We start from the raw sequence: 14,019 nt of genomic DNA, 5'->3' as shown, positions 1-14,019 counted from the left end.
ATCCTAATCTTGGAATTTGTGCACATGTTCAGCCCAAACGAAGATAAACTGAGAACAGCATAAAGTCATGTGCCTGCTATTGAATTTGTGGAGCCTTCCAGTCTCCTGTTTTGCTTCACAGATGATACGTGCTTTCAAAAAGGCAGCACTCACCACCTGGCTGGGCAAAAGCAGGGGGTAGTGCATACCAAACAAATGGCTAGATGCAAGGCTCCTCTGCCTGCTGCTTTTTGGAGACAGCGGTGTCTAAAGGAAGACCGGCAGAAGGAAGCCGCCAGAAATCGTTATCCTCAAGCTCCATTCCCCCTCCCCAATGGAGAGAGATGGGCACCCGTATTTTTTCTCCTGTAAGGTGAAAAGAGGCTTTGGGAGTGGGAGCAATTTTAAGCAGAAAAGGCGCTGTTGGGGAAGGGTTAAGAAGCCTCTCCCCCCACCCCCTTTGGTCTTTTGTAGAAGATTGTAGCTGGTGCAGCTGCATTTTGTAAAGGAAAACGAAATGTCAGGGAGAAACTACATGTGACTTAGCACAACGTGTAGTTTGCCCCCCAAAGAAATTAGTCATGCTGTTAACATCAACACTGGGGCAGAAATAAATAATGGTTAAGAATCTTCAATGTAAGTATCTCATTGTACAGCCTGTACAATTTAAGACCAATGTTGCCAGTCCTTTTTCAGCTCCAGCACGCCTACACTTCATCAATTATTTTGCAGCCCTCCTACACTTATTTACTTTTCCCATTACCGCCTGTTATCACAGCAAAAAATAAAAATAAAAATAAATGTCCTGCAGTCATTTAGCAGTAGGACCCTCCAAATGACTGAAGGTGAGGGGCACTAATCTAGGTATGATGTATAAAAGGTCATGTTGCTGTGACCTTTTATATAATTTGCAACATTTATGGACATATCAGTACAGAACCTTTCGTGGACTAGAATACCCTAAAATACTTTAAAATAATAGTTAGCTAATACAGCAAGTTTTACAGGAAAGAAGTTTCTGTGGATTTATTGCAACGGGCACTTCATTGAAAAGAAAATGAACTAAAAAGGGAGTGACTCATTCGTATAATGTACTTTGGAGAATACTGCACAAAAGGGATTCGGGAAAAAGGGTTCTAAAGCGATAAAGAGTCTGCCTGGAAAACCATCTCTTACACGAAGTGACAGAGAATTTTCCCACAGGTAAGAACCCAGAAGAATGAGCACAGGGTTATCTATGTCACAGATATATTTTCTCCCATCACCTGAACAAACCAGTAAGCTTTCTTTTCATTTTCTTAATGTATCTTTTGTCAAAGGCAATAGCTCTTGCCCAAATGCCATTTTAAGATTATCTGGTTACAGTTCCTGCCATAAAACCCTAACGCCCTTTCTCTGTTCGGGGAACACTGTGCTGAGCTAGACTAGAACAGGTCAAGAGATGGATGAAACTTGGAAGTCTATCTGTGTCACAGAGGAATCATTCTATATTTAGAAAAGTCTACTGAAGTCCTCATACACTAATCAGGGTGCAAGAATTTCAGTAAGCAGCTGTAATAAGGCAAGCATGAAGTTTGGGATTTGACCACTGGCCTAAGATCTCAACTCTGATAAAAAAGCTGGCCAAATAATATTAGCCCTTTTTGCCACATTTTGCCCAGCATTCATGGCTGATGAGCAACTCAACCGACATACACTCCCCTCCATTTGGAAATTACTATGCTAACCATCTCCTAAGACAGTATGCTATAAACAGCAGTAGCAGAAAGTAGTATCTGCTTTGCTACTGTATTATATCAGTAGAACTGTACTCTATAAACAGTTCTCTAAAGGGATTTTAAAAATCTACAAGTGGGTAACAGATACTATCATTCACCTAGAGAGCAAAAGCGGCACCCATTTGTGGTTATGAAATAACATTCAAAGTTCCAAAGTAGCAGTATTCTAGCCAACAATCAGCCTGAAACCATAGCACAAAGCGATCATAACATTCTTCACAGTGCAAGTTCTGAGCTGACCATGACTGCTGACTTTTGAACTCAAACTGAACAGACTATGTCCAGATTTTAAATATCCCTTTAAATTAAAAAAAATGTTTAAGTTTACATTTCAAAGAATGAAATCCACATCTCCTGAAGGATGAAATATCAGACAATCAAGGAACTTGAATAAAATACTACCTTTTTATTTTTAACAATGACATATGTGGTGTTTAAAGGATACTAGATGCTATTAACATGTTGGTGGTCTTTTGCCAACTGGAGTCTCACAGCTTGCTTTGTTAACAAGCATTTGTAAAGAACAGTTTTTGTGGCTTAGCCTGCAATCCTATGTACACCTACCTGGGAATAAGTCCCATTGAACTAAATAAGACGCACTTCTGAATAGACACACACAATATTGTGGTGTTATAGTATTATGGTAAACACTGAACCAGGAAGCAAAAATGAAATTTCACCTCATGCCCAGATCCCAGCATTACTCAAGCACAAAAATATATGCTGCAAGTAATTCGATAGATGTGTGTTTTCACTATGAAATTTGCATGTATTGTGTGACTTAGGCTTCAGTACTATGCATACACACTTATCTCACCATTACAGGCATTCAAGTGGGCTTTATAGACTCACCTGTTTACCTTGGCCTATAATTGAGTTAGGGAGCAATCGTATGTCCCCTAGACAGCGTCTGGGGGAAAGAGGATATTTCAATTTCCTGGATCCAAGCTCAGAGACAGGGCTCCAAGCTCGTAGCCAGGAAACCATGCTCCCTGCCCCCTCGCAGCCAGAACAGAAAGAACCACACTGACTGTTGCTACAAGCCTGCAAACGCAAGTTCATAGGGCTTGAAAGGGGGCATTCCCAGGGGAGGGGAGAAGACCGGGCAGCAGCCATACAACAAGTCTTATGGCTGCCCCAGCCTCCTTACCTACCCATCCCCAAAGCCTCCACTAGACAGGCAAAATCACCTGTCTAGCTTAAATGAAGAGTGGAAGGTGCATTCCAAGTTGGGAGGGTTACAAGTACCCAGGTGCATCCGATACGATTGTGCCCCTAAGACTCTATTGGGTCTATTGAGTATATGGTCCTATCTGGTTTTAACTTTGATTTTTTAACTTTTTTAATTATTGCTTTTATCGTTGTTTTATTATGCTTTGTGTTTTTGATGCATTCTGTCTTGGGAAGGTTTACCATAAAAGCTGGCTAATAAATCTTTTAAATAAATAAGTCCGATTGAAGTAGAACTTACTTCTAAGTAGACATGCATAGGATGGCACTCTTACCAACAATAAACCAACAGCATGATTATGAATCGTCATAGTTACCAGAAGTCCCATTGTAATCCATGGCATCTGCTCTGACACAGAATGATGCAGCAACATTTCAAGATTTTACAAGAAAATATCTTGAGGAAGATACTTTAACTTCTTTTGTACACATAGCTAGACATGCTGTCTCAATACACACAAAGGAGAAAGCTTACATGGACAACAATGTGACTTTTCAGACTTTAATATTCAAAAGCTTTTTAGATGTCCAAATATATACCATCTACCTCAGCAAGGAATTTATTCAGCTTCTCTATAATCCCCCTATCATTCTTCTGTAATCCTTTCACACCTTTGTCATCCAGTGTTCCACATGCATACTTGGCTGAGTTCCTGCTTCTGATTTACTTAAAGTGTTTATTGAAACACAAATTGTTTTTGCTCATCTTATTGTTGACCTACTGAAGTCTGTTCATTGTTCAGTAGGCAGCAACTAAATCCATCTCAAAGAAAAAGAAATGCAAGAAAGCAAAGTGGCTGTCTGATGAGGCTTTACAAGTAGCTGAGGAAAGAAGGGAAGCAAAAAGGAAGGGAGAAAGGGGAACAAATATCCAACTGAATGCAGAGTTCCAGAGAATAGCAAGGAGAGACAAGAAGGCCTTCTTAAATGAACAATGCAAAGAAATCCAGGAAAATAATATAATGGGAAAGACTAGAGATCTCTTCAAGAAAATCGGAGATCTCAAGGGAACGTTTTGCGCAAAGACGGGCAAGATAAAAGACAAAGAAGGCAGGGACCTAACAGAAGCAGATGAGATTAAGAAGAGGAGGAAAGAATACACAGAAGAACTATACAGGAAATATCTTAATGTCCCTCATAGCTATGACAGTGCGGTCACTGAACTTGAGCCGGACATCCTAGGGAGTGAAATCAAGCAGGCCTTAGGAAGCATTACTAACAACAAAGATGATGCTCTTAAAGTGCTGCACTCAATATGCCAACAAAGTTGGAACACTCAACAGTGGCCACAAGACTGGAAAAAGTCAGTTTACATTCCAATTCCAAAGAAGGGCAATGCCAAAGAGTGTTCAAACTACCATACAATTGTGCTCATTTCACATGCCAGCAAGGTGATGCTCAAAATCCTACAAGCTAGGCTTCAGCAGTATGTGAACTGAGAACTACCGGAAGTACAAGTTGGGTTTCAAAGAGGAAGAGCAACTAGAGATCAAATCGCCAACATTCGCTGGATCATGGAGAAAGCAAGAGAATTCCAGAAAAACGTCTATTTCTGCTTCATTGACTACGCTAAAGCCTTTGATTGTGTGGATCACAACAAACTGTGGCAAATTCTTAAAGAGATGGGAGTACCAGACCACCTTACCTGTCCCCTGAGAAACCTGTACGTGGGTCAAGAAGCAACAATAAGAACCAGACATGGAACAACCGATTGGTTCAAAATTGGGAAAGAAGTAAGTCAAGGCTGTATATTGTCGTCCTGCTTATTTAGCTTACATGCAGAGTACATCATGAGAAACGCTGGGTTGGATGAATCACAGGTCGGAATTAAGATTGCCGGGGGAATTATCAACAACCTCAGATATGCAGATGATACCACCCTAATGGCAGAAAGCGAAGAGGATCTAAGGAGCCTCTTGTTGAGGGTGAAAGAGGAGAGTGCAAAAACTGGTTTGAAACTCAACATTAAAAAAACTAAGATCATGGCATCTGGCCCCATCACTTCCTGGCATATGGAAGGGGAAGAAATGGAAGCAGAGACAGATTTTACTTTCTTGGGCTCCAAGATCACCGCAGACGGTGACTGTAGCCATGAAATTAAAAGACGCTTGCTCCTTGGGAGGAAAGCTATGGTAAACCTAAACAGAATAGTAAGAAGCAGAGACATCACCGTGCCGACAAAGGTTCGTATAATCAAAGCTATGGTTTTCCCAGTAGTAACGCATGGCTGTGAGAGCAGGAAGCCTGAGCGCCGAAGAATTGATGCTTTCGAACTGTGGTGCTGGAGAAGACTCTTACAAGTCCACTGGAGTGCAAGAAGGTCAAATCAGTCAATCCTAAAGGAAATCAACCCTGACTGCTCATTGGAAGGACAGATACTGAAGCTGAAGCTCAAATATTTTGGCCACCTAATGGGAAAGATTGAAGGCAAAAGGAGAAGGGGACGGCAGAGGATGAGATGGCTAGATAGCATCACCGATGCAATGAATATGAACTTGAGCACACTTTGGGAGAGAGCACAGGACAGGAAAGCCTGGCGTGCTATGGTCCATGGGGTCACGAAGAGTCAGACACGACTGAACAACAACAACAACTGAAGTCTAATGGATTCCGGAATGCTCTGAGGGATATCACAGGACAGTATCACTGGTGACTCTGTGGATGACCTTTCTGAGGGGCAGAAGAGAAGTCTGACTGCAGTAATAGCAAGGGTCAGGCACGCACGCACACAGATTTATTTATTAGATTTTTAATCCATCCAATAATAAATGTCCTTTGAATGGATTACAGTTAAAAAAATAAAATGCAAAACAAAAATGACAGGCAGCACAGGAACAGATCAATATGAAGATATATCAGAACAGACATAACATCTAAAAACTAAGTCTCTAAGGGCACAATCCTATGCATATTTAAACGGAAAAAGTCCTACAATTCCCAGAATGCCCCAGGCACCATGGCTGGCTGGAGGGATGCTGGGTTCTAAAATGCCTAGTGCTGAAAAGATAATGATGTAGGCACCAGGCAAGCCTCCTCAGGGCACCACAACTGAGACAGCCTTTTCTCTTGTGGATGCTTGCCTAACTTTCTTCAGCTGGGGCACCCAGAGGAGGGCCTCTGAAGATTACCTAAAGGTCCAAGGAGGTGCATACAGAAAATGTTCCTTTGGATACTCTGGTCCCAAGCCATTTAGGACTTTAATGGTCAACACCAGCACTTTGAATTAGGCTTGGAAACAAATTGGAAGCCAGTGTAGCTGATGAAGCACTGGCATCACATGATTGTTCAAGTCCCAGTTAGTAGCTAGCAACTCTATTTTGAACTAACTGAAGTTTCTCAGTTGTCTTCAAAGGTAGCCCCATGCACAATATATTGCAGTAATCCAACCCGGAAGTTACCAAAGCATGGATAACTGTTGCCAGGCTACCAATGTCAAGATAAGGTCACTGCTGGTATATCAACTTCAGCTGATAAAAGGTGATCCTGGCCACCAAGGTGCTCCTGGCACCAAGGCTACCTGTGCCTCAAAGTGACAATGATGGACTCAGGAGCACCTTCAAACTACAACCTAATCTTTCAGGGGGAGTTCAACTGCCTCCCGAACAGGTCGAGCACCACTCAACTGGGCAGACAAACTACCCACTAACAGTATCTCCATCATGTCTGGATTAAGCTTTAGTGTATTGGCCCTCATCTAATCCATTAACCTGCTCAACCTGATTCAGGACATCCACTGCCTCACCTGGGTTAGATAAAAATTAGAGGTAAAGCTTGGTATCATCTACATATTGTTAACACCTCAGGCCACTTCCCTGGATAACCTCCCACAGCAGTTTCATGTAAACACTGAATAACATGGGGGATAAAACTAAGCTTTGCAAAACTCTGTGACATAATTGTCACAGAACAGAGCAGTAATCCCCCAACATCACCTTCTTGATACAGCCATCCAAGCAGGAACAGAATCACTGTAAAACAGTGTCCCCAGCTCCAAACCAAAGCAGCCAATCCAGGAGGATTGCAAGGCCAATGGTACTGAAAACTGTTGAGAGGTCCAACAGAACCAACAGGGTTGCACACCCTCATCTATCTCTCAGCAAGGTCATCCCACAGGGCAACCAAGGCAATTTCTGTCCCAAAACTGAGCCTAAAGCTCAATTGAAATGGATCTAGAAAATCAACTTTATCCAAGAATGCCTGGAGTTGATTGGCAGCCATGTGCCTGAACACCTTGCCCAAGAAAGGGATGTTAACAACAGGCCTATAGGTGTGCTCTACTGCTGGATCCAGGTTACGTTTTTTTCAGACGCAGCCTGATTACTGCCTCTTTTAAGGAGGCTGGTACCGCTCCACTCTAGCAAAGAAGAATTTACAACCTCACCAACCAAGCCACCCATCCCTTCTTTATTAGATAGCCAAGATGGGCAAGGGTCAAGTATGCAAGTGGTCGGTCAAACTCATTCAAGCATTCTCTGCATCCTCATGCCCCAACAACTGAAACCCATTAATAAAGATGTTAATGCAACAATAGTGAGTACAAGTGCACTGCTCTAATAGCGGAGTACAAGTCATGCTGGATACTAGTGATTTTACCTTCAAAGTGTCTTGCAAATTTATCACAGCAAGCCTTTGAGGGTGTGACTAATTTCCTCTCAGGGTCAGATAGTAATAACCTCTTCATTGCCCAAAACAACTCTGTTGAACGGCACTATGAAGATGCAATGGAGGTGGAAAAGAACTCCTTCTTTGCCACCCTTACCTCCAGAGTAGGTTTGATAATGAGTTCGATAATTATGTTTGGTTGGATTCAACCCAAGCCTTCCTGCACTTGTGGTCTAGCCAACATCCAGCTTTCTCCACTGCCCTCCGTTCCAAGGCGTACCAAGGAGTTAATTTGGCTCTGCCAAGGGGAAGAACACACTTGGGCAAGGTCATGTCAACTACCCTGGTATCATAGAATAGTAGTAGTAGGGTTGGAAGGGGCCTACAAGGCCATCAAGCCTTGTAAAACTCCATGTCCCGTAGAATTACCAGTATTTTGACAATAGCACCAGTCGTACCGACTGGAAAATCTCCTAAAGGCCTCTGGAAACCACTAGAATCCATTAGTATCCAGGGGTGGACCATTCTAATAGTTCCCCCTTCCTTGAAGAGGGGGAAATCTGCTGAAAGTCTAAACATCTGCCAGTGTCCTTTCTCCTAGATGAAGAAGACTGGGGGCCTACATTGGCAAAATATATTAAATTTATTAGTTGCTTTATAAAATACAATTCTCTAACTTATGTACAAGATGAAATAACATTAACACACACAAAACCCACAATTAACCATAATCTCAAAATCCAACATAAAAGGATATAACAAATACCAGCACTAATGTCAATGAAACATATAAGAGAGCTAAAACTTAACTCACTAAAGTTTTTTTTAAAAAAATCAACAGAGGATATAACAGCGTTAACATGATGTTTAAAAAGTCTGGGAGAATAAAAATATCTTAGCCTTGTGCAAAAAAGATATTAATGTAAGCACCAGGTGAGCCTCCCACAAATGGGAGGCCACTGCCGAAAAAGCCCTCTTCCCTTGTAGCCATCCTCCGGACTTCAGACTGAGAAGGGACATGAAATGATCCACTGACGATCTTAGGGCACTGAACTTAACCGGGCACACCACAGTGCCTACCTGCAGGTCTATGTTATGGCAGTGGTGGAGGAAAAAATATCTTTCTACTTCATCAATATTACATCAATGAAATTGCATCCAGCTGAGATCTTCCATGTGGTGTGGTGTTTATAATGCCCAAATATTTGCCTTCTAGAAGGTCAAGTATTTGTTGTTCACTGTGACAAATTTGCACATTTTTTTGCTGACAGTTTCATAGATACAGTCCAGCTTGAATGCCACTATTTGTGTCAAGTCACACTGGGGATTTCAGAATCAACTGCTGCTTGCAGTTGCTTCAAGCAATTTGACCTGGTCTTCTTCAAGGATGTGGACAGGGTGCTGTGAAATCCACCACTTGTAATTTGGATTCCTGCCCTGTGTGGCTGGTGAAAGGCAGCAAGAAAGAGCTTGTTGGGCAGCTGACCAAGATAATTAGTGCCTCTCTAGAAGAGGGTAGGATTTCCCCTGTACTAAGAGGCAGTGATCTGCCCACTTCTTTAAAAAGATAACTAAACACGGAGGGACTGGCCATACCTATAGGACCATACCTATCTTTTTCTTTGGGGAGAAGACTGTGGACCATGTGGTGGCTGAACAAGTCCAAGCATTCCTCAGTGAAACGTCTTTCCTTGATCCTTTTCAATCAAGGATACAGCAGGAGATGGCTTTAAAATCCCTGGTGGATTATCTCCATTTTGAGATCTACATGAGAAATGTTTCCCTGTTGATCCTGCTGGACCTTTTAGCAACATTTGATACTGTGACCATGTTGTACTTTTTGGACGTGTTTACACTTACATCTCATATCAGATTCTGGGCATCACTCAAAATTAAGTTCAGGGTTGTCTCCCCTCTAGTCAGTTCCATATGAAATGGGCATGTATTTAAGTATGTATGTAATATTATTATTGTAAACATAAGACTTTAATATCACACATCAACCTAGTACAATAAGAATCTCAAAAGCATAAATTACAAAGCATTATTTATCTATAATTCATTCTCTCAGGACTCTAAAGAATGACATTTTTTTTAAAAAAGTGCATATCAACTTTGAAAATAAATTCCAGCTTACCTGTCCTTTCTGGGGTGCTAAAAAATTAGTAACTTCCTTGAGCATAACTGGTATATGCAGTTGTCGACAGTCTTCACTGCCTACTTCATAATGTAAATTTTCTTCATTGTACAAATGCAATGATTTTTCTTCAGCTCCACCCTTATTTGCTAATGAAGAGTGTATTTTTTTGACCAGTGTATGTAAGCAATTTGGGCTAGATCTAACTAAACTGAGAAAAAGAAATTGTTTGCAGATCTTGCATGAATACAAAAGTTGATGCATGTTGTAGATAAGCTTGATTGAAGGACAGGGTATAAATCTTAATAAATGATAAATAAATAAGTCAACCTGTAAAAAAAAATATCAGAAGTCAAATTTCTTATTTTCAAAATACCTTGTAGAAAGGAGAACCATAATGAAACCAATAGCAATTGTTGTTTTACAAATACACATGGAAAGATTTTTAGTACCACCAATGGTACTTACCTGGGAGTAAGTACCATTAAATCCACTAGGCCCTACTTATGAGTAAACATGCATAAGACTCCACTGTAAATACTGCAGGATGCTATTTAACATATGCCATTAAAGATGCTGTTGTATTCTGCTAATTCTAATGTCTCCAAGTACTCCAATAGCTTAACTTTACAAAGCAGGGGAAAGCAGCCATGACTATCTGGGGAGCCTCAGAGAGCCAGATTGGGATGCTTGGAGGGCTGGATTTGGCCTGTGGGCCTGAGGTTCTGCACCCCTGATTTAAACTCAAATGCCAAGTAAAATCACTGCCATTTATTATTTACATCCTTGTTTCCTATATACATCATTGCCTCTTATACCTGGGTGTTCTTCTAAGAGACACAACATATCAAGTATAAATCAAAGTTTTTTTTTAATTTTAAACCTTTTTTCTTTTAAAATCCATGGGTTGTAGCCAATGCGGCATGAGCACAAGAACTTGTACAAGGGGAATTCCTTGCTCCTTCCTTCCCACTGCGTGCCCACAAAAGCCACTTCTAACGGTAAGGAGACCCTGAAGAAAAGCCTGAGATGTGGGGTGAGGAACTGCAGTGGGACAGGGCAAATCAAGGGAAATCGGGCAGAGGCCATTTACATGAGCAGAGCTCCTTTTTGAAGGGAGACAGTTAATTCAAATACTTTCCCCTAAATAGAAAAGAACAAGTGGAAAGAATAATCAAAGCCAAAACGTTCTGGTCACAATCCAACTGACAGTTAAGAGCACTTAAGACTAATGAGTTCAATCAGGTTGGATTCCTGGTGTCTCTGGGGGATTTTGCCACCGATATTATTGGTGATCTTGCCAAGCCTCTGGTCTCTCTTTGGAATGAGTTGGCCATCAATAACCCAGGCCATCAATATGGTCACTCCTAGACACTTTTGCCCAAAATAGAGAGCCCATTTAGTATATTGAGGAGCTATGGGAAATGAACCAATTTGATTAACAGCTTTGACAGAACACAAATTATAGAAGATCTGATTAATCCAACCAAATGCAGACAGGCAAGATCTCATGTTAGAGTTTCTCTGTAGCGGTGGAACATAGGAAGCTGAGTCAGACCATTGGTCCATCTACGCCAGAACTGTCAACACTGACTGGCAGTGGGTCTCCAGGGTTTCAGGAACGAATTTTTCCAGCCCTACCTGGAGATGCCAGGAATTGAACATGGGACCTTCTGCATGCAAAGCAGGTGCTCCACCACTGAGCTATGGTTCAGTGAGCATACCTCACCACCACCACTGCATCTGCATGGTTCTAGCAAAAATAAATTTTCCAAGCAGCAAGGGATTTATTGCATTCACACCCAGAGCATCTGATTGCCTTGATAGCCCACACTCTCACTAGTTCGCAGTAGCTTTTGCAAATACGTTTCAGATGCATTCCACTGTAAACTCCATGGATTGAATCCGATGATGCCATTCCAGTGACATAACTTTTTCCATCAGCAAAACTGAGAGGGAGGAGATTCGCCCCCACTTCCCCCATCAAAATCTGCCCCAGGAGGCTGGGAAACCCTATGGAACAGGGCCATAGCGGAGAAAGTCTCACTGTGCTAGCAGACCTCCATGAGCACGATTTTGAATTTAACCCTATAACTGTACAGAATCACAGATATAAGCAGCCAGTATACCATCTAATCAGATTGTTATGGGTATTTTTCAGCTTGGGCAGCCTGAGGATGTGCTAGACTAGGAGGCTGAAGACCTACTATCTGTGCTCTTGTGCTTGCCCTTCCTAGCTAATGAAAGCTGCCAGAGTTGGCTTTATCTTAGTGGGTTTCTGAGGTGGCTGGACCTGGTGGATCTGAACAACTATTACCCAATGTAATCTAGGAGCAAGATTTGAAGTGGGTCGTAGCATCTCAACTCTGGAAGAGCTCTTTACTCTTTACATATGGCAACCTTACAGTTAGTTCAGTAACTACAACTGGTTCAAACCACAACTACCAGAATGTTTTTAGGAGCAAGATGCTCAGCATATAGACTATCATTGGAGGCTGTTGCCTCTGATTTCAGTGGGGCTGTAATTCCATTCTGGGTTTTAGTCAAAACCAACCAGAACTCTAAAGGAGCTATCCAAGGTGCTGAACCCTATTTCACACCACCTCTGTTTATCCTCAAGGAAAAGGGGCAAGCAAATATTTTTAAAAGCAGTACTATTCAGTGAGTTTTGAAATTACTGCAGTAAAGGAAATGCCAGTTCCAATAAGAATTGTAAACAAGGCCAAAGTAGAGACTGACTTACATGTGTAGCTTGCTTCACCCCAAAGACTCAGGAAAAAATGCAGTAATTTAGTATAAAGCAGGTACAGGGACTTAAATTGTTAAAATGAGGGGAAAAGATAGAAAAAATAATGAGTAGGCATAGCCACAAGGAAGCTTTGGATAGCAAAGACCCTAATAGATGGGCTTCCCTAGAGAATATAAAACACAGTGATAGTTGAGGTGACCTTTAGAGATGTGAAGGCCAGGGGGAGGGGGATGAAAATAAAAACCTTGGATTTCATTTTTTTAAACCACTTCTCCTCTCCCTCTTAAGCCTTCTACCTGGCCTGTCACCACTAGTGCTCTGAAGAACTGTGTGACAAGTGAGGACACTCCGGAACCAAAGCGGGCTACAGTCAACGTGGTTCTTTGGAACTTCAGGCAAGGCATCCCTGCAACAAGACTCCTCAGGTTGCCTCATGTCTTCTATTTATTTATTACATTTCTATACCACCCAATAGCTGAAGCTCTTCGCTGAGGGATCAAAATCCTCCTCCTCTTCCAAAGAGGTCTCCCCTGAGCTTGGGTCAGCTGGAAGCTTGTCATTTTTTCCAGTTTTTTTTCCCCTGGGGCATCACATCTCTAGTTTGAGGAAAACAGATTATTGCTTCAAGTATCCACTAAGTGCAAAGGAATAATTTCCTCCCGTATCTCCCATACACGCCATCCCAGTAGCATCAGACCTCACAGTATTCCTCAGTGCCTGCTGTTTTTGTAGCTTTATGGATTTCTCCATATGGTCTTCCAGTAGACCACCTGTTTTCCAGGAATGCAAGTTTAATGCAGTGAGGTCACAGAACACAGGCCAAGTAAAAGAGGCTGAAAGAATATTTGGGAAAAGCGGGGGCGGGGAGGTGTTAGTTATTGTCAGGAACAAAGGTACTAAAGGGACACCTGAGGGATTACAGAAAAAGCGGGAAGTGGATAGCGGGGGGGGGGGGGGGGGGGAAGTGGCCTGGAAGCAGAAGGAACTGAGACTGAAAGAACTATGACAGAAGCTGCTATTCAGCTAGCCATGTTATCAACATTAGCTTACGAGTCCCGTCTTTTGAGAATGTTGAATGAACATTTGGGATTCTTTTTTCATTGTTATATTTATTGTGTTAACTGTTTTTAATCTATAAGATAAATAAGGTTTATATTCATTAGACGAGAGCAACTGCCAATCTGCCTCACCCACAGCTGAGCACAGTGTGCATGTAAAAAATTCACATGTAAAAAAAAAAAAGCACCTATCACACAATTAATAAAAGGCAACACAAACAGGACTGTTTGGGCGAGGAGGAGGGAGTGCTTTGTTCTCGGCTTAAGGGCCCTTTGGGGACAACCGTTTGTTCTTCTACGCCTTCTGTGATTTTGTAAAGTGACTTTTAATTTTTCATTTGCGGTTAGCACGCTCCCGAAAAGCAGCCCTTTAGTTTAGATGCAGAGAATCAGTGTCCAACATTATTCACTGGAGGACGACAAGGAAAGTGGGGTGGGGAATACCTGACCACCACCTCCATTGCCTTAGCAACCAGGATGCCTCGT

At 41.9% G+C, this 14,019-nt stretch overlaps 1 protein-coding gene across 1 annotated transcript in view; it reads right to left on the bottom strand.

Annotated features, from left to right (window-relative positions):
- The window catches only part of METTL15 (methyltransferase 15, mitochondrial 12S rRNA N4-cytidine), a 128,694-nt gene that overhangs the window by 114,480 nt on the left and 195 nt on the right, over positions 1-14,019 (bottom strand). Inside the window, exon 2 of the mRNA XM_084852825.1 lies at positions 9,727-10,056. Coding sequence (XP_084708951.1) covers positions 9,727-9,990 — 264 coding nt within the window. The 5' untranslated portion in view covers positions 9,991-10,056. The remainder of the gene's footprint in view (positions 1-9,726; positions 10,057-14,019) is intronic.

This window comes from Heloderma suspectum, chromosome 1 (assembly GCF_057233095.1).
Source record: "Heloderma suspectum isolate Gila_16-S chromosome 1, 16-S_ref, whole genome shotgun sequence".
NCBI classification, from domain to species: Eukaryota; Metazoa; Chordata; class Lepidosauria; order Squamata; family Helodermatidae; genus Heloderma; species Heloderma suspectum.
The sequence above is the reverse complement of the archived record's forward strand: the minus strand, read 5'-3'. Positions and strand labels throughout refer to the sequence as shown.